Source organism: Oncorhynchus nerka, linkage group LG4 (genome assembly GCF_034236695.1).
Source record: "Oncorhynchus nerka isolate Pitt River linkage group LG4, Oner_Uvic_2.0, whole genome shotgun sequence".
Classification (NCBI taxonomy): domain Eukaryota; kingdom Metazoa; phylum Chordata; class Actinopteri; order Salmoniformes; family Salmonidae; genus Oncorhynchus; species Oncorhynchus nerka.
In genome coordinates, this window is record NC_088399.1 from 20583098 (window position 1) to 20609312 (window position 26215).

The 26215-nt window shown below is 46.6% G+C and overlaps 1 protein-coding gene across 1 annotated transcript in view; it reads left to right on the forward strand.

The window, feature by feature from the left end:
• Window positions 1-26215, forward strand: part of LOC115117200 (transportin-1-like) — an 83481-nt gene that overhangs the window by 8724 nt on the left and 48542 nt on the right. The window contains 9 exon segments of the mRNA XM_065017340.1: window positions 11204-11337; window positions 11857-11938; window positions 15688-15810; window positions 18075-18193; window positions 21354-21414; window positions 21756-21942; window positions 22134-22286; window positions 23026-23251; window positions 24128-24299. Coding sequence (XP_064873412.1) covers window positions 11204-11337; window positions 11857-11938; window positions 15688-15810; window positions 18075-18193; window positions 21354-21414; window positions 21756-21942; window positions 22134-22286; window positions 23026-23251; window positions 24128-24299 — 1257 coding nt within the window.

Sequence of the window (26215 nt, forward strand, 5' to 3'; positions counted from 1 at the left end):
CCCCTTACTTCCAGTAAAGGGAAATCTTAACCCTACAGCCTACAATGACATTGTAGACATGTCTGTGGTTTGTCGAGATCGATGTGGAAGAACTTGACTGGCCTGCACAGAGCCCTGACCTTAACCCCATCGAACACCTTTGGGATGAACGCCGACTGCGAGCCAGGCCTAATCGCCAAACATCAGTGGCCGACCTCACTTGTGGCTGAATGGAAGCAAGTCCCCACAGCAATGTTCCAACATCTAGTGGAAAGCCTTCCCAGAAGAGTGGAGACTGTTATAGCAGCAAAGGGGGGACCAACTTAATTTTAATGCCCATGATTTGGAAATTAGATGTTTGATGAGCAGGTGTCAAATATACTTTTGGTCATGTAGTGTATGATTAAAGATTTGGAATGGATTGGTACAGTAATGATGTGTATTGTGCGTTTCAGTTGAGCTTATTCAGTAGCACTTGGAAACAAAACATAATTGGCAACTATTCACTTCGGAGCGTTACAATGTTGCCATCACCAGGCAGCCAACTGCCTATAGTAGGAAACAGAGTTATCAATAAGCCACATATATCACACATGACACAACCCCATGATAGTTCAAATTACAATAAACATAACATATATTAACATCACCCAGATGTGCTTTCATAAATGCAAACCTGTGCTTTCATAAATGCATGGTGCAGGCCTAATTTCACAGGATCATTGTAAAATACGCTTTTTTAGCAGGGAACCAGCCTTAACTCATTTCTTTTATTTACATATTAGTTATATCATTTCTTAATTTTTGGCCTGCCGAGAGTGTCCTCGTTCCTCTGCTGTGGTGCTGAATCACAGAGGGAATGTGGAGTGTGGCGGGCCTGCACGGTCATGGCTAGAAGGGATCCAGCTTTTGTTAAATTAACTGATGTAGCACTCCATCACTCTCCTTAGTAAAATAGCCCTTACACAGCCTGGAGGTGTCTTGGGTCATTGTCCTGTTGAAAAACAAATGACAGTCCCACTAAGCCAAAACCAGAATGCTGTGGTAGCCATGCTGGTTAAGTGTGCCTTGAATTCTAAATAAATCAGTGTCACCAGGAAAGCACCCCCACACCACCACCTCCATGCTTTATGGTGGGAAATACACATGCGGAGATCATCCGTTCAGCCACACCGCGTCTCACAAAGACACGGCGGTTGGAACCAAAAATCTCCAATTTGGACTCCAGGCCAAAGGACACATTTCCACCGGTCTAATGTCCATTGCTCGTGTTTAGTGGCCCAAGCAAGCCTCTTCTTATCTCTTCCTCGTGTCCTTTAGTAGTGGGTTCTTTGCAGCAATTCGCCCATGAAGGCCTTATTCATGCAGTCTCCGCTGAACAGTTGATGTTGATGTGTCTGTTACTTGAACTCTGGAGCATTTGTTTTGCCTGTAATTTCTGAGGGTGGTAACTCTAATGAACTAATAGTCTGCAGCAGAGGTAACTCTGGGTCTTCCATGCCTGTGGCAGTCCTCATGAGAGCCAGTTTCAACATATCGCTTGATGGTTTTTGTGACTGTACTTGAATACATTTTTTAAGTTGTTGAAATTTTCTGTATTTACTGATCTTCATGTCTTGAAGAAATGATTGACAGTCGTTTCTCTTTGCTTATTTGAGCTTGCCATAATATGCACTTGGTCTTTTACCAAATAGGGCTATGTTCTGTATACCACTCCTACCTTGTCACAACCCAAGTGATTTACTCAAATCCATTAAGAAGGAAAGAAATTTTACAAATTCACTTTTAAGAAGGCACACCTGTTAATTTAAATGCATTCCAGGTGACTACCTCATTAAGCTGGTTGAGAGAATGCCAACAGTGTGCAAAGGGTGGCTATTTGAAGAATCTCAAATATAAAATGTATTTTGATTTGTTTAACACTTTTGGTTACTACATAATTCCATGTGTTATTCTATAATGTGGAAACAAGTTAAAATAAAGAAAAACCCTTGCATGAGTATGTGTTATAAAACTTTTGACCCGGTAATGTATTCCTCGTAAGAAGTAATGTGGTATATTGTTTGCTATAGGATTCATAGTTCTTTAACTTTTTGCAATTCATTTACCAGCTGTGAAACAAAATGGCAGAAATCTTTAAACAGCTACTGCAGCATTTATTTTACTATAAATGTGATCGTACTTGCGAGTGAAATGCTCACACTTTAGAGACCTGACCATCTTACAACGTGGCTGTTGAAATTTACATTTTACCCACCAATGCCAGAATCTACCTGCATTTGGCAGGTTGGGTGTTCCTTTTAGGCCCTGATCCCTTTTAGCCGGCCCTGGTGTTCTTAGACGGCCATGTTTTGTTATTTGCTAGGCCTAATTAAAAGTTAAATTAGAGAGGCCTAGATTGTATTTGAAACAGCTGTGTTTAGATATTTTATTATACTGAACAAAAATATAAATGTTTCATGTAAAGTGTTGGTTTCATGAGCTGATATAAAGTTTTGATGGAGCGTGCAATTGGCATGGTGACTGCTGAAATGTCAACCAGAGCTGTTGCCAGAGAATTGAATGTTAATTTCTCTACCATAAGCCGCATCGTCTACCACATCGTTTTAGAGAATTTGGCAGTATGTTCAACCGGCTTCACAACCACAGACCACTTGTATCCACTCCAACCCAGGACCTCCACATCTGGCTTCTTCACCTGCGGGATCGTTTTGAAACCGTCGCCTCGGACTGCTGATGAAATCGCTCATAGATTAACCGTCTCAGAGAAGCTCATCTGCATGCTCGTTGTCCTCACCAGGGTCTCGACTTGACTGCAGTTCGGCTTCGTAATGGTCTTCAGTCTGCAGATTCTCACCTTCGATGTCCGCTAGCGCGCTGGAGAAGTGTGCTCTTCACAGAGGAATTTATTTAAATTGACTGATTTCCTTATGAACTGTGACTCAGTAAGACCTTAAGTTGTAGTGTTTTTGATTTTTGTTCATACAAATACTTTTTACACATTTTGTTACCTTGCAGCATTACTCTAAAATGTATTTTTGACATTTTTCCCCTCATCAATCTACACACAATATCCCATAACGACAAAGCGAAAACAAGTTTAGGCATTTTTTTTTTTAAACAGATACCTTCTTTACATAAGTATTCAGACCTTTTGCTATGCTACTAGAAATTGAGCACAGGTGGATCCTGTTTCCAGTGATCATCCTTGAGATGTTTCTACAACTTGATTGGAGTCCACCTGTAGGAAATTTGATTGGACATGATTTGGAAAAGCACAAACCAAGCCAGGAGGTCAAAGGGTACCAAAACATGTCTGCAGCATTGAAGGTCCCCAAGAACACAGTGGCCTCCATCATTCTTAAATGGGAGAAGTTTGGAACCACCAAGACGCTTCCTAAAGCTGGCCAAACTGAGCAATCAGGGGAGAAGGGCCTTGGTCAGAGAGGTGACCAAGAAGCTGATAGCCATTCTGACATAGCTCCAGAGTTCCTCTGTGGAGATGGGAGAACATTCCAGAAGGAGAACCATCTGCAGCACTCCACCAATCAGGCCTTTATGGTTGAGTTACCAGATGGATGCCACTTCTCAGTAAAGGGCACATGACAGCCTGCTTGAAGCTTGCCAAAAGGCACCTAAAGACTCTCAGACCACGAGAAACAAGATTCCCTGAACTCTTTGGCCTGAATGCCAAGCGTCTGGAAGAAACCTAACACCATCCCTAAGTTGAAGCATGATAGTGGCAGCATCATGCTGTGGGGATGATTTTCAGCGACAGAAACTGGGAGTCTAGTCAGGCTCGAGGGAAAGATAAATGGAGCAAAGTACAGAGAGATCCTTGATGAAAACCTGCTCCAGAATGCTCAGGACCTCAGACTGGGGCGAAGGTTCAACTTCCAACAGGACAACACTAAGCACACAGTCAAGACAACGCAGGAGTGGATTCGGGACAAGTCTCGGAATGTCCTTGATTGGCCCAGCCAGAGCCTGGACTTGAACATCTCTTGAGAGGCCTGAAACTAGCTGTGCAACAACGCTCCCCATCCAACCCGACAGAGCTTGAGAGGATCTGCAGAAAGGAATGGGAGACACTCCCTAAATACAGGTGTGCCAAGCTTGTAGCGTTATACCCAAGAAGACACAAGGCTGTAATCGCTGCCAAAGGTGCTTCAACAAAGTACTGTGTAAAGGGTCTGAAAACTTATGTAAATGTGATATTTCAGTTTATTTTTTAAATATATTTGCAATCATTTCCAAGAGTCTATTTTTGCTTTGGGGTGGCAGCGTAGCCTAGTGGTTAGAGCGTTGGACTAGTAACCGGAAGGTTGCGAGTTCAAACCCCCGAGCTGACAAGGTACAAATCTGTCGTTCTGCCCCTGAACAGGCAGTTAACCCACTGTTCCCAGGCAGTCATTGAAAATAAGAATGTGTTCTTAACTGACTTGCCTGGTTATTATGGGGTATTGTGTGTAGATTGAAGGGGAAAAAACGATTTATTCAATTTTAGAAGGGCTGTAACAAAATGTGGAAAAAGTCAAGGTGTCTGAATACTTTCCGCGTGTGTGTGTGTGTGTACATAAACCATCTGACCTTGTTTCCTGACTGGCTCACACCATTTCCCAGGATACTGGCTTTCGTAAGGAGCAAGACAGCGCATCATCAGAGTGGTGTTCTTAAGCTTTTTTAGGGGAATATTCTTAGCACTTAGTCATAACTCAGTGTTGGGTGGTTGCCCTGCTATTAGCAGTACTAACATAACACAGCTTCCTCTCAATCATTTTTAGGAGATGTCTTCTCCTCGTTGACACAGCACATCTGTGCTTAATCAATTCATCAGTCTTTCAGTTTTGTGCTCTTAAGCACATCATGATGTGTCATGATGCCATGTGATGGACATTTTTAAGACCAAGTCTTACTCTTTTTGCTCTTGGTCGGTCAGCCAGCCCTCTCACAGCCCTGTCTCTACACCACAGCGGCCCAATTCTGGTCCTGGAGGGCCGAAACACTTCTGTTTTTTGTTTCCACCTGTTAGTTAATTACACTCACCTGGAGTCCAAGGTTTGAGTTAGTCCCTTATTACAAGGAGAGGATGAAAACCAGAAGTGTGTCTGCCCTCCAGGACCGGAATTGGGCAGCCCTGCTCTACACTGACAAGCCTGGAGTTATGGGTGTGTCCTAACCGAGTTATAGCCCTCTCTCTGCAGAACAGAACACACCAGGGACATCCATCATGTGGCCCTGCTGAACATGTGTGTTGCATTCATAGATATTCAAGTCCGGTGAAGGGTGGGCATGTGGCTGGTGTGGAGGGGGTAAGAAATCTCCATGAAGGAATAAATGGATTGTGTTTGCATGGAGGATTGCCTATTTAAATCATATTTTTGATGGGAGTGTCATACTTTGCATGAAGCCTGACGCTGCGTGCTGCTCATGCAGAGTTGCATTGTGGGTAAACGCTCCCTTGTAACAGCTCCTAAAATAGCCATCCCAGAATTCTTTGGGGTGGCCCCTGACGGCTGGCCAGCAGCACTAAACATGAAGCCGCACCACAAATGAGCTGATTGATGGTGACACACACGCATACAATTATTTTGCACATACACACGGGACAGCAGTAGAGCTGGGATGATAAACTGAAAATTACCTACACCGACATTCATTTTCTGTGATTTGTTCTAAAACCATTATTTGGTCAACAGTAATAGCCTGTGCGTTATGTTGATTCCTGCTATAAAAGTATCAGCCTGTCTTCGTTTCGCTGTCGGCTGCTGTGTGAGCGAGCCACTCTCACTCCCTCTCCCCACTGTGCGCATCGAGGAGGGGGAGATGCATTCTGAGAAGCACAAGCATATGACCGTTCCCTGAAATGCAATTGTGGGAAAAATACACTTTTACAAAGCAATTACTGTTAGGCTTGGGCAGTATCCAGATTTTCATATTGTCGTACTGTCCTCTCATACCAGGATTTCGCTAGTAGGAAGAGCAGAGAAAAAATGACATCTGTACAGAACTCATCCAGAGATCTCTGACTTTTGGCAGAAAGCCATTATTAGATATCTGATGGCAAACATTTTAGTAGTGAATTGCATACAAGTGTAACTTCATCTCCTCGTGCGCCGCACACCAGAGACTCGCCGATAGATATAGAACGCTATGGACTCACCAGCTCGCTTTCTTCCGTTGTGCTATTTACAAACAGACACGTGACTGGCTCAACTGTTCTGGGGAAAAACGGGAAGCTTCGTCATTTAAAATGTGACGGGTAAATTGCAGAACGCAGGTTGACTGCAGAAGTTGCACAAGGTGACTGAAGGTAACTTAAAGTAGCTACAAATATGACAATTTATTGAAGAACTTCTAATAAACAATTTTGACGGTATTGTAAAAACCATTCTGTGGCTTTTTCCAAATAACCTGGAAAACGATATTTACGGTATACCACCCAAGCCTAATTACAGTTTTTCTAGTTACAGAGGTGAGCCACAGCTTTCTGTGAGAATATCATTCATTTTTCACCTATTTAATATTGAGTTTATGGCACCACTTTAGTATGGCTTTGATGCACGAGTAGCGCAGAGTGTGCCATTTGCAGTGAATAAGCCTGTGCATCAAGTAGCCTAGGCTAGTGTTGTCACGATACCAGAATTTTGACTTTGATACCATGTTTAATAATAATACATGGAACTTATATATGGCTTTCAAGGACCCAAGGTCACGTTACAATTGAGGAGGGAGGGCTTCAGGGTAAGGACTTTTCAAAGAGGTGGGGCTTTAGGAGGGACTGAAAGATGGTGATGGACTCTGAGTCACGGATGCCTGGAGGGAGGGTGTTCCAGAGCCTACGAGCAATGTTGAAGGCCCTGTGGCCGACACTCTGGGGCTTGGACCTGGGGATGACAAGGTGGCCTGGTGTGGTGGGTTGGTAGAGGAGAAGATCTGGCAGGTAAGATGTTGAAGGCCCTGTGGCCGACACTCTGGGGCTTGGACCTGGGGATGACAAGGTGGCCTGGTGTGGTGGGTTGGTAGAGGAGAAGATCTGGCAGGTAAGATGTTGAAGGCCTTGTGGCCGACACTCTGGGGCTTGGACCTGGGGCTGACAAGGTGGCCTGGTGTGGTGGGTTGGTCGAGGAGAAGATCTGGCAGGTAAGATGTTGAAGGCCCTGTGGCCAACACTCTGGGGCTTGGACCTGGGGATGACAAGGTGGCCTGGTGTGGAGGGTTGGTAGAGGAGAAGATCTGGCAGGTAAGATGTTGAAGGGCTCTGTAGATCAGGGGGAGGATCTTGTAATCCATGAGTTCAGAGGGCAGGGATGATGTGTTGCAAGGACTTGGTGTGGGTGAGAAGTAGTGCTGCAGAGTTTTGAACCATTTGAAGCTTATGGGGGAGCTTGAGTTGATACCGGAGAGCAGTGAGTTGGAGTAGTCAAGACTGGAGGAGATGAATGCTTGTATGAGGATTTCAGCGGCAGGATGGGAGAGGAAGGACCAGACTTTTGCAATGTTGCGGTGGTGGAAGAATGAGGATTTGACAGTCTTATGTTGTGGTCAAAGGAGAGGGTGGTGTCCAGGATGACATCAAGGTTGTGTGTTTGGGGGGAGGGAGAGACAGTGGTGTTGTCTTTAGTAAGGGTAGATTTGGTGCCTATGAGGAGGAGTTCAGTTTTTATCACTGTTGAGCTTGAGGACGTTTTGTTGCATCCACGTTTTTATTGCAGAGGCAGGATTGTCAAAAGGTTTAGTATCACGGTACTCAATACCATCACGATACTCCATACCAAAACTATACCACAGCTACTGCTCTGTTCAATTGTTGGGCATCTTGAGTTCAATATTATAACATTTAATATAAAACATTACATCAACATTTTCCAGAGACAGCCATGTATGCATTAATGAATCAATTGTGCAAATCATATAATCAATTTAACTTTATTACCAAACTAACTACTTAACAACAATTGTAATCGTTTTATTTGAATGGTAAATCTCTATAAACTGGGTAAATCACGATGTAGCCTAGGCTATTCACAGTACAGGTGAATGCATATTCATTAAGTGTGTGGATGCATTAAGATACTGCACTCGTTTTGGCTGATTTCATGACAATCTGTTTACCTTCCATTTGTAACTTGTACTGATCAACAACATTTGCATAGAAGCACAATTTTAATCAATTAAGCTGTGTCTTTAACCAGTATGAAGTCATTGACGAGGCAAGAGGGTCCGCCCTATTCACAACACAGTGATTCACACACTGAATATTCGCCGAGGCAATAGATACTATTTGGCTGATGGCGAGACGTGACGAAGAGAATGAATAACGTTTTTTGGTTTGAAATAGAATATTATCACAAACAATGTAGTTGAGGAGAAACGTAATGTTATCTTCAGCTGTAAGATGGAATGTTCGCCTGGTATCTCCTTGCATTGTAACATGTTGCTAGCTGTGCCACTAGAGAGTCCAGTCTGTTGCAGCCGGCCACGACCGGGAGACCCAATGGGCTGTGCACAATTGGCCCAGCGTCGTCCGGATTAATGAAGTGTGTGGCCTGCTCGGATGTCCTTGTCCCATTGCGCACTTGCGACTCCTGTGGGGGGCAAGGCGCAGTGCACGCTGACACAGTCGCCAGGTGTACGGTGTTTCCTCCGACACATTGGTGCGGCTGGCTTCTGGGTTAAGTGGTCATTGTGTCAAGAAGCAGTGCGGCTTGTGTTTTAGAGGACGCATGGCTCTCGACCTTCGCCTCTCCCGAATCCGTAAGGGAGTTGCAGCGATGAGACAAGACTGTAACTACCAATTGGATATCACGAAATTGGGGAGAAAAAGGGCCTTTAATACACAAAAAAACACACAAAAATATCCCAAGTATAAATAGTGTAAAGAACACACTAAAGGGTCAAAAATATATGTTTTGAGCAAAATTGTGTTTTTTAGACACAAACTTCATGCCGTTGGTCTGATGGGGATTGTGATGTCATCGGCCTCCCCTCTTGCTTGGGGAACAATAGAGGTCAAAAGAGGAAAGGCTTGACCTCTATTGCTTGTGGAGGATCCCTGGACCACCTATTGAGATGGACATGTTAAGGAAATCAGGTGATAAATGAGCTGAAAAGGAGACTGGAGAAATACTTTAACCCTTGTCCTACAGTCTCCATAACCCTTGTCCTACAGTCTCCATAACCCTTGTCCTACAGTCTCCATAACCCTTGTCCTACAGTCTCCATAACCCTTGTCCTACAGTCTCCATAACCCTTGTCCTACAGTCTCCATAACCCTTGTCCTACAGTCTCCATAACCTTTGTCCTACAGTCTCCATAACCTTTGTCCTACAGTCTCCATAACCCTTGTCCTACAGTCTCCATAACCCTTGTCCTACAGTCTCCATAACCTTTGTCCTACAGTCTCCATAACCTTTGTCCTACAGTCTCCATAACCCTTGTCCTACAGTCTCCATAACCTTTGTCCTACAGTCTCCATAACCTTTGTCCTACAGTCTCCATAACCTTTGTCCTACAGTCTCCATAACCCGTGTCCTACAGTCTCCATAACCCGTGTCCTACAGTCTCCATAACCCGTGTCCTACAGTCTCCATAACCCTTGTCCTACAGTCTCCATAACCTTTGTCCTACAGTCTCCATAACCCTTGTCCTACAGTCTCCATAACTCTTGTCCTACAGTCTCCATAACCCTTGTCCTACAGTCTCCATAACCCTTGTCCTACAGTCTCCATAACCCGTGTCCTACAGTCTCCATAACCTTTGTCCTACAGTCTCCATAACCCTTGTCCTACAGTCTCCATAACCTTTGTCCTACAGTCTCCATAACCTTTGTCCTACAGTCTCCATAACCCTTGTCCTACAGTCTCCATAACCTTTGTCCTACAGTCTCCATAACCCTTGTCCTAGTCTCCATAACCTTTGTCCCACAGTCTCCATAACCCTTGTCCTACAGTCTCCATAACCCGTGTCCTACAGTCTCCATAACCCTTGTCCTACAGTCTCCATAACCCTTGTCCTACAGTCTCCATAACCCTTGTCCTACAGTCTCCATAACCTTTGTCCTACAGTCTCCATAACCTTTGCCCTACACAGTCTCCATAACCTTTGCCCTACACAGTCTCCATCCCAATTGGATGTGTCCACTTCCTTGTAAGCTATTGCTGACCTTGGTTTAACCTTGGTTGGAATGCTCCTCGATTGGCTCTCTCATAATGACAGAAACCTTGTATTTTCTTTAACCACGCAGTCTCGTTCTCCAAGCAATCTGGCTGGAAGGAAACAGCTCCCGCCCTGGAAACGGTTTCCATGGAAACGGCCTTCAGACAGCACCACTGTCGCCGCGCTCTTTGTTGCATCTGATCAGATTCATCTGTGTGTGTATGATGTACGTGTGGCGGCATATTAAATGTGTGTCAGCCATCAACTCAATCTATATTTCCCTGGGAAGAGACGTTCCAAGGCTGCTGCATCATTTGCCCATATAGACATATTAACTACACATCATCAATGTCCTCTTCAGGTTTAGATAATAGCTTTTCAAGGGGCTTGTGTGTTTTTATGTACATAATTCATAGCTGTGATGTTTGCTGGTTGTGGGCGTAAGGTCATTGTGAAGTGGTAATACCTACCTTACAAGTGGAAGATTAGACACTCCTGTGGAGTAGATTTCAGTTGTCTTGCTGAGACACATGATCATATGTGACACACCGATACTTCTATCCTCTCTACTTTGGGTGTTTTGTGTGTGTTGGGTGTGCGACTGTGCGTGTCACACGGTGTATTACGGAACCCCTAGTGGCTTTTACAGAGGAAGCTTTCTTTAATGTAGTCGTTCTAGAATGCCATCACACACACTGACAGCCTCACATGAATAAGCCTGTACTCTAGCTGTTTTCACTGTCAAATTCACAATTTTGTCCTGCTGTTCATTTACTAGGTGGCCAGCCTGGCCAGGTTGTGTTTCTCCTTGTGGTGTGTTAGGTACAGTATGTGGTGTGTTAGGTACAGTATGTGGTGATGAAGGCTTCTCATACCTGTTGTTTTTATAGGTTGACTCAGGGTTGATGAAGTATGACATCTTTACTATCCATAAGGTCTCCTGTCTTTGAGGCTGGCTGATAAATGGATGTTAAAACACCTGGGGGGAGGCTTTCTGGCCCTGAAACATATTGGTTAACCCCCCTCCCCCACATCTCCCTCTCTCTCTCTCCCCTCTTTCTCTCAGGGGGCGTTTGGCGCTCTTCAGAAGATCTGTGAGGACTCAGCAGAGATCTTGGACAGTGACGTGTTGGACCGTCCGCTCAACGTTATGATCCCAAAGTTCCTGCAGTTCTTCAAACACAGCAGCCCCAAGATAAGGTACTCAATCCAAATGTATTCATAAAGCCTTTTTTTCTACATCAGCAGTTGTCAGAAAGTGCCTTACAGTAACCCGGCCTAGACCCCAAAAGGCAAGCAGAAACACTGTGGTAAGCAAAAGTCCCTAGAGTATGAGTGTACTGGGCCTCCCTCCCTCTCCCTGCTCACAGCCTTGCCTCTTTCGCTCACTCCCGGTGGAGCCAACACCTTGCCTCGCCTCTAATTGGTTCCAAAACAACCCATAGCCAGGGGTTGTTTTCAGATCTAGCTATATTTACAGGCACTTTGATCCAAAATGTTCTCTCAGATCCCTCTTTCCTCAGTCTTATAGATGACTGTCTCTCTCTCTGTGTGTCTGTCTTTAGGCTATATCAGTGTCTGATATGCCAGATTGGAGACTGGGGGGTGGAAAGGGGATAGAAAGGGGAGGAACACAGACAGAGGCAGCATTGATAAGGGGGAACACATGAGTTTGGGTGGTGTGAGGTTGAGCTCTGTTGTCTTGTTGTGGTGTTGCAGGTCTCATGCCATCGCCTGCGTCAACCAGTTCATCATCAGTAGGACTCAGGCCCTAATGCTGCACATCGACGACTTCATCGAGGCAAGTCTGACCCTGCCGTGACCTCTGCAGTCTGACCTCCCATAATCCCCAGACAGCCCTGTGACTATCTAATATGCTCACAAAGTCAGACATGCCATGAACCTTCTGCAATCAAGTCATACACGCACACAGCCCACCCAACTAGCCTCCGCTCTCAGTGCAGCCAGCCAGGCAGGCAGGTATATGGCCTCAGCTCTCAGTACAGTGTGTCAGTAGGTTAGGTCTGAGCCTCTACGCAGCACTACACTGCACTACCAAGAGCCAGCCCTAGCTGCAGTTCAGTACACCAACCCCAATTCCACCGATTGGATCAGGGCTGATAATCCATTAGGACTAGATCACATTAACCACTGATGAGCTTAACTTCCAGCCAGCTGGGCCCTGGATGAGGACGGATGCATCCAGCAACCGCACAGTGACAATGACAATACAGCAAGCGGATAGGAGATAAAGAGCTATTGTTTAAAGTCCCTCTGTCACGTCTTCAGCTGTGGGGGTGAGAGAGAGGGCACTCTGCGCAGAAGGGGCACAGGTCACATGAAATCCAATTCGCATACTCTAAATAAAGTGTCAGTTTATTTCTGTAGGGCTTTTTAGAGCTATTTTCAATGGTGAGTTGTTTGTGATAATGGGCAGAAGGCCAGAGTTGATAGCAGGCTCTGAGATGGTCAGTAGATGACCAGAGGCTTATAGTATTCTAATTGGTACAGAAAGTGATCTGAAAGGCTAAACTGGTCCGAGATCAGCAATCCTACTCTTGAGATGCAGTGTAGGACCTAGGGCTTCAGAGGGACCAAAATTCTTGCAATATATTGCATCAAACTCAAAAATCAAGATGATAACAGAAAATAGCATCACTTAATGTGCCTGACATATCTTCTGTAGTCAGACTGTTTTAGTGAAGGAGGAGCAATGCTTTTTGATTACATTATGAATAAATCTAACCGTCCTGGACACGCTTTGGGCTGCCGCACACACAGAGACCAAACTGGCACGGACACCACATGACACAGAGCATAAAATAATGAGACCAGTAAAACAGAAGACACAATTTACACAAGCCATGGTAGCCTGACACCACTATTACACTCTTACCAATAGCGACAAGTGTCACATCAAAGGTGATAGGCTTGTGGTGCTGAAAGGACAGCGACCGTAATACCTGTGCACTCCATGGTGCTGAGGGAGAGGCCGTTTTGGTCAAACACACAGATGTGGCTGGTACACATTAGCAGTCACACACAGCGTATGTTATTTAATAATGTTAAGGAATCAGCAGCCCATTCACTTCAGTAGGCCCCATGAAATCAGAACAATACAAAAGCACAACCATTTCATATCCAAAAAGAAATGAACAAACCAGCTATTACTTCCCTTTACAAATATATTTTATCACATTCATCACACTAATGGGTGATGTAAGGTTTTTAAATGCAACAATGTTTCACAGTCATTATTTTCAAGAGATAGCTAACCGCAAGCGAGCTGCAACAAAATCTTGAAAAGGGTGATGCTAATAAATTAGCAACAACATCCACCTTGAAGTTGATAACTGTTGCTCCAGCTATCGTCGCCGTTGTCAGACTAGACTACTACAACACAAGCTAGCTAACGTTACTAGCTTTATGCCTCGATCACACCGACAGCATCGTTGTATTTTGTTACACCAGAGGTACATTCTTTTCCAATGGAACGCTGTGCAGCATTGCGTTGCAGAGGCAGTTGGAGTGAATGTTGAGGTTTTGTTGCACATATCCAGTAACAGTGTTGGATTACATAATGGAAAAGGTTTGACTGCAGAATTTATTATGCATCATTAATGCAATGATGCTGTCGGTCTGATCGAGGCGTTAGCGTGGGAAAATAACTACTGCTTACACCACTGATTATTTTATTTTGTGCTGGTGAAGAAGCCGGATGTGGAGGTCCTGGGCTGGCGTGGTTACACGTGGTCTGTGGTTGTGAGGCCGGTTGGACACACTACCAAATTTACTACAACGACGTTGCAGGTGGCTTATGGTAGAGAAATTAACATTAAATTCTCTGGCAACAGCTCTGGTGGACATTCCTGCAGTCGGCATGCCAATTGCACGCTCCCTCAACTTGACACATCTGTGGCATTATGTTGTGTGACAAAACTGCACATTTTAGAGGCCTTCTATTGTTAAATCAAATTTTATTTGTCACATGCGCCGAATACAACCTTACCATGAAATGCTTACATACAAACTCTTAACCAACAACCAACCAACAGTTGAAGAATAGAGTTAAGAAAATATTTACTAAATAACATAAAGTATAAAATGAAAAAGTAACACAATAAAGAGGCTATATACGGGGTACCGGTACCGAGTCAATGTGGTGGCTATATACGGGGTACCCGGTACCGAGTCAATGTGGAGGCTATATACGGGGTACCGGTACAGAGTCAACGTGGAGGCTATATACGGGGTACCGGTACAGTCAATGTGGAGGCTATATACGGGGTACCGGTACAGTCAATGTGGAGGCTATATACGGGGTACCGGTACAGAGTCAACGTGGAGGCTATATACGGGGTACCGGTACAGAGTCAATGTGGTGGCTATATACGGGGTACCCGGTACCGAGTCAATGTGGAGGCTATATACGGGGTACCGGTACAGAGTCAATGTGGAGGCTATATACGGGGTACCGGTACAGTCAATGTGGAGGCTATATACGGGGTACCGGTACAGAGTCAATGTGGAGGCTATGTACGGGGTACCGGTACAGTCAATGTGGAGGCTATATACGGGTTACTGGTACTGAGTCAATGTGTGGGGGTACAGGTTAGTGGAGGTAATTTGTACATGTAGGTAGGGGGTATAGTGACTGCATAGAAAAACAGCGTTCCCAGCACAAGTTGAGCCTGTGTAATGATCATGCTGTTTAATCAGCTTCTTGATATTCCACACCAGACAGATGGATCAACTATCTTGGCAAAGGAGAACAAATGTATGCACAAAATTTAAGAGAAATAAGCTTTTTGTGCATATGGAACATTTCTGGGATATTTTATTTCAGCTCATGAAACATGGGACCAACATTTTACATGTTGCATTTATATTTTTGTTCAGTATAGATAATTAAATAATAAAGAAAAACATGTTTTTATTTATTAGCCTAGTGGTTATAAGTATGTAGGCATATGATGTGAAATAGGCCTCATATGAAATCATTGTCAAAGGCACAAGAGATACTGTTGCATGTAGATCTAGATTATTTACAGATGGATTATATAGAAATATCAAAACATTATTTTAACAACTCCAAAGCAATTGCATGTGGTGCAGGAACCACTGACTCGCTACGTTTTTCTATTATCAGGACACCTGCTGGTAACTCTTAACTGATTAGAACAGCTCATGATGTGTCTTAAATATCTGTCCACGAGGTGGGACTCTTATGACTAAAGAGGCTTCACGCAAAGCTTTTATTTTTACCCTTAAGAGTAGGAGTAAAATGTCTATATTCTCACCACTTATGAACAATTTTATATTCTGAGACCCTCTATGGTTACAGGTCCTGGTCAGAACTCATGACATATGAAGACATTCTGGTCTCCTTTCCTTGGCTCTGTGTCAAATACTTACAAAAAAAAGCCAATGTCTGCTATCCTTCATTAGTAATGCAATGTCAAAAAACACAGGATGCATCTTCAAGTAATGAAAGTTGGGACTAGTATGTGTGCTTGTGTTTTGATGTTTGACCCTCCTCCCTCCCTGTAGAACCTGTTTGCCCTGGCGACTGATGAGGAGCCAGAGGTGAGGAAGAACGTTTGCAGAGCTCTGGTCATGCTGCTGGAAGTCCGCATGGACCGTCTCCTACCGCACATGCACAACATCATAGAGGTGAGAATGGGACTGGGGTACTGGGGCGGGGGGTAGGACTTGGGCTTGTATTCTGTAATGCCTGGTGTACACTACAGGACTTTCAAAATCCTAACTTCACTGAGCCTCTCACATTGCCAACATAGTGTTGCGCAAGCTAACCATCTGGCACAGACGTGTCACACATAATACGATTCTTCACTTGGTCGTGAGGATTCTCTATACCAAACAATGATGTGATACGATTTAACGTAGCTACGAGCTGTGGCTCAAAGCAGCCTCATAAAGGTTCAGTTAGACATTCACGCTTGCCATACAGAGTTGAAAGATCTAGCCAACGTTTTGAATTGAATAACATTGCTTGTGAACTTCAGAGCTGTAACGATTTGACACTTTGGTTAAAGGCAAGTACAATACACATACTAGTAGTAGTCATAGCTCCTGCTCCAGAGTCTACACATTCTGGGTGATGTGATACAACGTCAGCATCTCACTGGCTTCTTCTCTGGCCAGCTCTCATTGGCTATTGATGATCACGTTCTGAAAACTTGTCGTTGCCCATCTCACACAAGAGCATTGCCGATTTTGTGCTGATAAAATCAAACATACTCAAAAATATTGTGACGTCTGGGACTGCTCAAAGATGGAGCGGTAGCCCTTAGATTGCATCTCTGACCCGCTCACATTTAAAAAAGTGTCGGTAACCGCAACGACATGGGTATTTTGTCTACGATCTCAAAAACTTGTCTGGGACAGCTAAACCACGGGCAAAATGGTGTAGTGTACACACAGTTTAAATTCTCCAGACAGGTTCATCTGAAAGCTTTTATTCTCCAGACAGGTTCATCTGAAAGCTTTAATTCTCCAGACAGGTTTAATTCTCCATTCATCTGAAAGCTTTTTCTCCATTCATCTCTTTAATTCTCCAGACAGGTTCATCTGAATTCTCCAGCTTTAATTCTCCAGACAGGTTCATCTGAAAGCTTTTATTCTCCAGACAGGTTCATCTGAAAGCTTTAATTCTCCAGACTTCATCTGAAAGCTTTAATTCTCCAGACAGGTTCATCTGAAAGCTTTTATTCTCCAGACAGGTTCATCTGAAAGCTTTAATTCTCCAGACAGGTTCATCTGAAAGCTTTAATTCTCCAGACAGGTTCATCTGAAAGCTTTAATTCTCCAGACAGGTTCATCTGAAAGCTTTTATTCTCCAGACAGGTTCATCTGAAAGCTTTAATTCTCCAGACAGGTTCATCTGAAAGCTTTAATTCTCCAGACAGGTTCATCTGAAAGCTTTTAATTCTCCAGACCGGTTCATCTGAAAGCTTTAATTCTCCAGACAGGTTCATCTGAAAGCTTTAATTCTCCAGACAGGTTCATCTGAAAGCTTTTATTCTCCAGACAGGTTCATCTGGTTCATCTGAATTCTCCAGACAGCTTTTTTAATTCTCCAGACAGGTTCTCTGAAAGCTTTAATTCTCCAGACAGGTTCATCTGAAAGCTTTTATTCTCCAGACAGGTTCATCTGAAGGTTCAGCTTTTATTCTCCAGACAGGTTCATCTCTTTTAATTCTCAGACAGGTTCATCTGAAAGCTTTTATTCTCCAGACAGGTTCTCAGACAGGTTCATCTGAAAGCTTTTATTCTCCAGACAGGTTCATCTGCTTTAATTCTCCAGACAGGTTCATCTGAAAGCTTTAATAGACAGGTTCATCTGAAAGCTTTTATTCTCCAGACAGGTTCATCTGAAAGCTTTTAATTCTCCAGACTTCATTGAAAGCTTTAATTCTCCAGACACTTTCATCTGAAAGCTTTAGACAGGTTCATCTGAAAGCTTTTATTCTCCAGACAGGTTCATCTGAAAGCTTTAATTCTCCAGACAGGTTCATCTGAAAGCTTTAATTCTCCAGTTCATCTGCTTTTAATTCTCCAGACAGGTTCATCTGAAAGCTTTTATTCTCCAGACAGGTTCATCTGAAAGCTTTAATTCTCCAGACAGGTTCATCTGAAAGCTTTTATTCTCCAGACAGGTTCATCTGAAAGCTTTTATTCTCCAGACAGGTTCATCTGAAAGCTTTAATTCTCCAGACAGGTTCATCTGCAGGTTTTAATTCTCCAGACAGGTTAATCTGAAAGCTTTTATTCTCCAGACAGGTTCATCCATAATCTGTCATGTGATTGTGGCTGCCCAGCTCCTGGCCTTGAAATGAATCCTGAATATTGATTGAGGTAGTGAATTACAAATATAATGCTAATAGTACTACTACTTCCCATGGTCCTCTCCTCAGTACATGCTGCAGAGGACTCAGGACCAGGATGAGAACGTGGCTCTGGAGGCCTGTGAGTTCTGGCTGACACTGGCTGAACAGCCTGTCTGTAAGGATGTGCTGTGTAACCACCTCTCCAAGTGAGTAACACACATACATACAAAAGCTGTCATTCTAGGCCTCCCCCCGGTGTACTGTCCTCATCCTGTCACCCTGGCTGTTGATCAGAGCCATAGCTGTTAGAGCTCATCTGTGACACAATGGTGACACTGCTGACATTAATGTTGCCTGTCCCCTCTCCTCTCCCTCTCCTGTCTCCTGCTCCCTCTCTACCAACCCCTTCCATGCTCCCTCTCTACCAACCCCTCCATGCTCCCTCTCTACCAACCCCCTCCATGCTCCCTCTCTACCAACCCCTTCCATGCTCCCTCTCTACCAACCCCTTCCATGCTCCCTCTCTACCAACCCCTCCATGCTCCCTCTTCTCCCCTCCACAAACCCCCTCCATGCTCCCTCTCTCCATGCAAACCCCTCCATGCTCCCCCCATGCTCTACCAACCCCCTCCATGCTCCCTCTTCCCCATCCCCTCCATGCTCCCTCTCTCCATCCAACCCTCCATCCCCTCTATGCTCCCTCTCCTCCATCCAACCCCTCCATGCTCCCTCTCCTCCATCCCCTCCATGCTCCCTCTCCATCCCCATCCCCTCCATGCTCCCTCCTCCATCCCCTCCATGCTCCCTCTCCTCCATCCCCTCCATCCCCTCCATGCTCCCTCTCCTCCATCCCCTCCATGCTCCCTCTCCTCCATCCCCTCCATGCTCCCTCTCCTCCATCCCTCTATGCTCCCTCTCCTCCATCCCCTCCATGCTCCCTCTCCTCCATCCCCTCCATGCTCCCTCTCCTCCATCCCCTCTATGCTCCCTCTCCTCCATCCCCTCTATGCTCCCTCTCCTCCATCCCCTCCATGCTCCCTCTCCTCCATCCCCTCCATGCTCCCTCTCCTCCATCCCCTCCATCCCCTCTATGCTCCCTCTCCTCCATCCCCTCTATGCTCCCTCTCCTCCATCCCCTCTATGCTCCCTCTCCTCCATCCCCTCTATGCTCCCTCTCCTCCATCCCCTCTATGCTCCCTCTCCTCCATCCCCTCTATGCTCCCTCTCCTCCATCCCCTCCTATGCTCCCTCTCCTCCATCCCCTCCATGCTCCTCTCCTCCATCCCCTCTATGCTCCCTATCCCCTCATGCTCCCTCTCTCCATCCCCTCTATGCTCCTCTCCTCCATCCCCTCTATCCCCCATCTCCCTCTCCTCCATCCCCTCTATGCTCCCTCCTCCATCCCCTCTCCTCCATCCCTCCATGCTCCCTCTCCTCCATCCCCTCCATGCCCCTCTCCCCTCCATCCCCTCCATGCTCCCTCCATCCCCTCTCCCCTCCCTCCATCCCCTCTATGCTCCCTCTCCTCCATCCCCTCCATCCCCTCTCCTCCATCCCCTCCATGCTCCCTCTCCTCCATCCCCTCCATGCTCCCTCTCCTCCATCCCCTCTCTCCTCCATCCCTCCATGCTCCCTCTCCTCCATCCCTCCATGCCCCTCTCCTCCATCCCCTCCATGCTCCCTCTCCTCCATCCCCTCTATCCCCTCTCCTCCATCCCCTCCATGCTCCCTCTCCTCCATCCCCTCTGCTCCCTCTCCTCCATCCCCTCCATGCTCCCTCTCCTCCATCCCCCCTATGCTCCCTCTCCTCCATCCCCTCCATGCTCCCTCTCCTCCATCCCCTCCTCCATCCCCTCTATGCTCCCTCTCCTCCATCCCCTCCATGCTCCCTCCTCCATCCCCTCCATGCTCCCTCTCCTCCATCCCCTCTGCTCCCTATGCTCCCTCCTCCATCCTCCATCCCTCCATGCCCCTCTCCATCCCCTCCATGCTCCCCTCTCCTCCATCCCCTCCCCATGCTCCCTCCTCCATCCCCTCATGCTCCCTCTCCTCCATCCCCTCTCTCCCCTCCATGCCCCTCTCCTCCATCCCTCTCCTCCTCTATCCCCTCTATGCTCCCTCCTCCATCCCCTCCATCTCCCTCCTCCATCCCCTCCATGCTCCCTCTCCCTCCCTCCATCCCTCTCCTCCATCCCCTCTATGCTCCCTCCATCCCCTCTATGCTCCATCCCCTCTATGCTCCCTCTCCTCCATCCCCTCCCTCTCCTCCATCCCCTCTATGCTCCCTCTCCTCCATCCCCTCTATGCTCCCTCTCCTCCATCCCCTCTATGCTCCCTCTCCTCCATCCCCTCTATGCCCCTCTCATCCCCTCTATGCTCCCTCTCCTCCATCCCCTCTATGCCCCTCCCTCCATCCCCTCTATGCTCCCTCTCTCCATCCCCTCCATGCTCCCTCTCCTCCATCCCCTCTATGCTCCCTCTCCTCCCCTCCATGCTCCCTCTCCTCCATCCCCTCTATGCCCCTCCATCCCCTCTCTGCTCCCTCTCCTCCATCCCCTCCATGCTCCTCTCCCCATCCCCTCCCCTCCTCCATCCCCTCCATCCCCTCTCATCCCCTCCATGCTCCCTCTCCTCCATCCCCCTCTCCCCATGCTCCCTCTCCTCCATCCCCTCCATGCTCCCTCCATCCCCCCATGCCCTCTCCTCCATCCCCTCTCCTCCATCCCCTCCATGCTCCCTCTCCTCCATCCCCTCCATGCTCCCTCTCCTCCATCCCTCCATGCTCCCTCTCCTCCATCCCCTCTATGCTCCCTCTCCTCCCCTCCATGCCCCTCCCCTCCATGCTCCCTCCTCCATCCCCATCTCTATGCTCCCTCTCCTCCATCCCCTCCATGCTCCCTCCATCCCCTCCATGCTCCCTCTCCTCCATCCCCTCTATGCTCCCTCTCCTCCATCCCCTCCATCCCCTCCATGCTCCCTCTCCTCCATCCCCCGCCATGCCTCCCTCTCTCCTCCATCCCCTCCATGCTCCCTATCCCCATGCTCCCTCTCCCCTCCATCCCCTCCATGCTCCCTCTCCATCCCTCCATCCCCTCCATGCTCCCTCTCCTCCATCCTCTCTATCCCCTCTTCTCTATCCCCTATGCTCCCTATCCCCATGCTCCCTATCCCCATCCCCTCCATGCTCCCTATCCCCTCTATGCTCCCTCTTCTCTATCCCCTCTCCCCCCCTCTATGCTCCCTCTCCCCCATCCCCTCCATGCTCCCTCTCCCCCATCCCCTCCATGCTCCCTCTCCCCATCCCCTCTCCCCCATCCCCTCCATGCTCCCTCTCCCCATCCCCCTGTCGATCCCTGTCTGTTCCAGGCTGATTCCGGTGCTCGTCAACGGGATGAAGTACTCCGAGATCGACATCATTCTGCTCAAGGTCAGTCTGCTCTGAGTGTGAGCCAGGAAATTGATCTATGGCTTTCTGCTGGACTGCACCTTGTGGTTATGTACTAGACACATCACACCTTAGCCCTGGGTCTCAACCCTGGCTCTGTGTAGGTCCTGTCACGGGTCTGTCACTATGGTTACAATGAAATTCATATTTATACATACCTAAATATGTATGTGTCTCTGTCTGCTGTTAAGATGACGGCTACCTGGCTACAGGCCTGAAGGCAGCTCATTGTCTTAAAGTAGTATCAATAGTTAGAATTGCATACCTTTGTGTGTGTACCCTTACAAGTGTGGAACTGTGTGTTTAACTGTGTGTGTGGTCAGGGTGATGTGGACGAGGATGATGATGAGGCCATCCCTGACAACGAGCAGGACATCAGGCCCAGGTTCCACCGCTCCCGTACCGTTGCCCAGCAGCACGAGGGCGACCGCGATGGCATCGAGGACGATGACGACGATGACGATGATGATGACCTGGACGATGATGACACCATCTCTGACTGGAACCTCCGTGAGTGGACCTCTGATTATCTGGTTTTCTCTTCTGGTTTTCTTGCTTTGTCTCGCTTACTCTTTTTTTCTCTGTCTCGCGCTCGCTCCCTCTCGCGCTCGCTCCCTCTCGTGCCATCGGTATTGTTGACCTTTTTGTGTGCGTGTCTGTGTACCACTGTTTATTAACGCGTCCCCTCTCACTGTCTCCAGGTAAGTGTTCAGCAGCAGCGTTGGACGTGTTGGCAAACGTGTTCAGAGACGACCTGCTCCTCCCCATCCTGCCTCTCCTCAAAGAGCTCCTCTTCCACCCAGAGTGGGTCATCAAGGAGTCTGGTATACTGGTCCTGGGGGCCATCGCTGAGGGTAAGGACTAGCAGAGACTGGTATACTGGTCCCGGGGGCCATCGCTGAGGGTAAAGACTAGCAGAGACTAGTATACTGGTCCTGGGGGCCATCGCTGAGGGTAAGGACTAGCAGAGACTGGTATACTGGTCCTGGAGGCCACCGCTGAGGGTAAGGACTAGCAGAGACTGGTATACTGGTCCCGGGGGCCATCGCTGAGGGTAAAGACTAGCAGAGACTAGTATACTGGTCCTGGGGGCCATCACTGACGGTAAGGACTAGCAGAGACTGGTATACTGGTCCTGGGGGCCATCGCTGAGGGTAAGGACTAGCAGAGACTGGTATACTGGTCCTGGGGGCCACCTCTGAGGGTAAGGACTAGCAGAGACTGGTATACTGGTCCTGGGGGCCACCGCTGAGGGTAAGGACTAGCAGAGACTGGTATACTGGTCCTGGGGGCCACCGCTGAGGGTAAGGACTATCAGAGACTGGTATACTGGTCCTGGGGGCCACCGCTGAGGGTAAGGACTAGCAGAGACTGGGAGGGGGAGGAAGTGATAGACTATACAGTGGTGAAAGAGAATGTACAGTGTGTTTATCCACTTGTGTGGGTCAGGAAGTTGCTTAATTCTAGCTATCAGGGGTATTCTACCATGCAACCTGAACGAAGGACTAAACAAGACTATCTCTCTCCACCATTTTCACCGCTGATCTTAAAGCCAGTGGAACCCAATAGTCTAACCCCATGTCATTTTCCCAGGTTGTATGCAGGGTATGATCCCCTACCTGCCAGAGCTCATCCCCCACCTGGTGCAGTGTCTGAGTGATGAGAAGGCCCTGGTGCGCTCCATCACCTGCTGGACCCTGAGTCGATATGCCCACTGGGTGGTCAGCCAGCCTCCTGACACCTATCTGAAGCCACTGATGACTGAGCTCCTCAAACGCATCCTGGACTCCAACAAGAGGGTGCAGGAGGCCGCCTGCAGGTGAGTCAGCATGTGGTCAGCTGTTGGTAGCTGTGGTTATGTTTGACCAGAAGTCTGATTTATTTGTAAATGATCAGTAATAAGTGGCTCTGGGTTTTAAAGCTGGGGACGACAGTCCTGGGAGTTGAAGTAAAGATGATGATCATTGTGACGATCAGTTGATACAATCAAAAGTTTTTGAACAACAGTTCAAAAAGAACAGCTTGACTGGGAAGTGGTGTTCTAAACAACCTTTTATTTCTCTCTCCCCTCTACCTCCCTCACCCCTCTCTCTCCCCTCTACCTCCCTCACCCCTCTCTCTCCCTTCTACCTCCCTCACCCCTCTCTCTCCCCCTCTCTTTCTCTCTCCCCTCTACCTCCCTTACCCCTCTCTCTCCTTCCTTATCCCCCTCCTCTCTCCCCCTCTATTTCTCTCTCCCCTCTCCTCCTGCCTTATCCCCCTTCTCTCTCCCCCTCTCTTTCTCTCCCCTCTACCTCCCTCACCCCTCTCTCTCCTGCCTTATCCCCCTCCTCTCTCCCCTTTCTTTCTCTCTCCCCTCTACCTCCCTCACCCCCTCTCTCTCCTGCCTTATCCCCCTCCTCTCTCCCCTTTCTCTCTTTCTCTCTCTCCCTGCCTTATCCCCCTCCCTCTCCCCTCTCTCCTCTCCTTACCTCCCTCACTCCTCTCTCTCTCCTGCCTTATCCCCCCTCCCTCTCCTCTTTCTCTCTCCCTCTACCTCCCTCACCCCTCTCTCTCTCTACCTCCCTCACCCTCTCTCTCCTGCCTTATCCCCCTCCCTCCCCCCTCTCCCCTCTCCCTCTCTCCCTCACTCTCTCTCCCCTCTACCTCCCTCACCCCTCTCTCTCCTTTCTCTGTTTCCACTATCTCCCCCCAGTGCCTTTGCCACTCTGGAAGAGGAGGCGTGTACAGAGTTGGTTCCCTACCTGGCCTACATCCTGGACACTCTGGTGTTTGCCTTCAACAAGTACCAACACAAGAACCTGCTTATACTGTACGATGCTATAGGGACGCTCGCTGACTCCGTTGGACACCACCTCAACAAGCCGGTACACACACACACACACACACACACACACACACACACACACACACCTTTCAGCTGTGTGTTTAGTTGTTGTCGTCTAATGTAGGCTTTACTGTATGTGTTTAGTTGTTGTCGTCTAATGTAGGCTTTACTGTATGTGTTTAGTTGTGATGTCTAATGTAGGCTTTACTGTATGTGTTTAGTTGTTGTCGTCTAATGTGGGCTTTACTGTATGTGTTTAGTTGTGATGTCTAATGTAGGCTTTACTGTATGTGTTTAGTTGTGATGTCTAATGTAGGCTTTACTGTGTGTTTAGTTGTGATGTCTAATGTAGGCTTTACTGTATGTGTTTAGTTGTGATGTCTGTGGGCTTTACTGTATGTGTTTAGTTGTGATGTCTGTGGGCTTTACTGTATGTGTTTAGTTGTGATGTCTAATGTGGGCTTTACTGTATGTGTTTAGTTGTTGTCGTCTAATGTGGGCTTTACTGTATGTGTTTAGTTGTGATGTCTAATGTGGGCTTTACTGTATGTGTTTAGTTGTTGTCGTCTAATGTAGGCTTTACTGTATGTGTTTAGCTGTGATGTCTAATGTAGGCTTTACTGTATGTGTTTAGTTGTGATGTCTGTGGGCTTTACTGTATGTGTTTAGTTGTTGTCGTCTAATGTGGGCTTTACTGTATGTGTTTAGTTGTGATGTCTAATGTGGGCTTTACTGTATGTGTTTAGTTGTTGTCGTCTAATGTAGGCTTTACTGTATGTGTTTAGCTGTGATGTCTAATGTGGGCTTTACTGTATGTGTTTAGTTGTGATGTCTAATGTAGGCTTTACTGTATGTGTTTAGTTGTGATGTCTGTGGGCTTTACTGTATGTGTTTAGTTGTTGTCGTCTAATGTGGGCTTTACTGTATGTGTTTAGTTGTGATGTCTGTGGGCTTTACTGTAATTATTGTCGTCTAATGTAGGCTTTACTGTATGTGTTTAGTTGTGATGTCTAATGTAGGCTTTACTGTATGTGTTTAGTTGTGATGTCTAATGGGCTTTACTGTATGTGTTTAGTTGTGATGTCTAATGTAGGCTTTACTGTATGTGTTTAGTTGTGATGTCTAATGTAGGCTTTACTGTGATGTGTTTAGTTGTTGTCGTCTGGATGTAGGCTTTAAATGTAAATGTAAATGTGTTTAGTTGTGATGTCTAATGTAGGCTTTACTGTATGTGTTTAGTTGTTGTGTCTAATGTAGGCTTTACTGTATGTGTTTAGTTGTGATGTCTTTAATGTTTAGTTGTTGTTTACTGTATGTGTTTAGTTGTGATGTCTAATGTAGGCTTTACTGTATGTGTTTAGTTGTGATGTCTAATGTAGGCTTTACTGTATGTGTTTAGTTGTGATGTCTAATGTAGGCTTTACTGTATGTGTTTAGTTGTGATGTCTAATGTAGGCTTTACTGTATGTGTTTAGTGTGTCTAATGTCTTTACTGTAAGCTGTGATGTCTAATGTAGCTTTACTGTATGTGTTTAGTTGTGATGTCTAATGTAGGCTTTACTGTATGTGTTTAGTTGTGATGTCTAATGTAGGCTTTACTGTATGTGTTTAGTTGTGATGTCTAATGTAGGCTTTACTGTATGTGTTTAGTTGTGATGTCTAATGTAGGCTTTACTGTATGTGTTTAGTTGTGATGTCTAATGTAGGCTTTACTGTATGTGTTTAGTTGTTGTCGTCTAATGTAGGCTTTACTGTATGTGTTTAGTTGTGATGTCTAATGTAGGCTTTACTGTATGTGTTTAGTTGTTGGCTTTACTGTATGTGTTTAGTCTAATGTAGGGCTTTACTGTATGTGTTTAGTTGTGATGTCTAATGGGGCTTTACTGTATGTGTTTAGTTGTTGTGTCTAATGTAGGCTTTACTGTATGTGTTTAGTTGTTGTGTCTAATGTAGGCT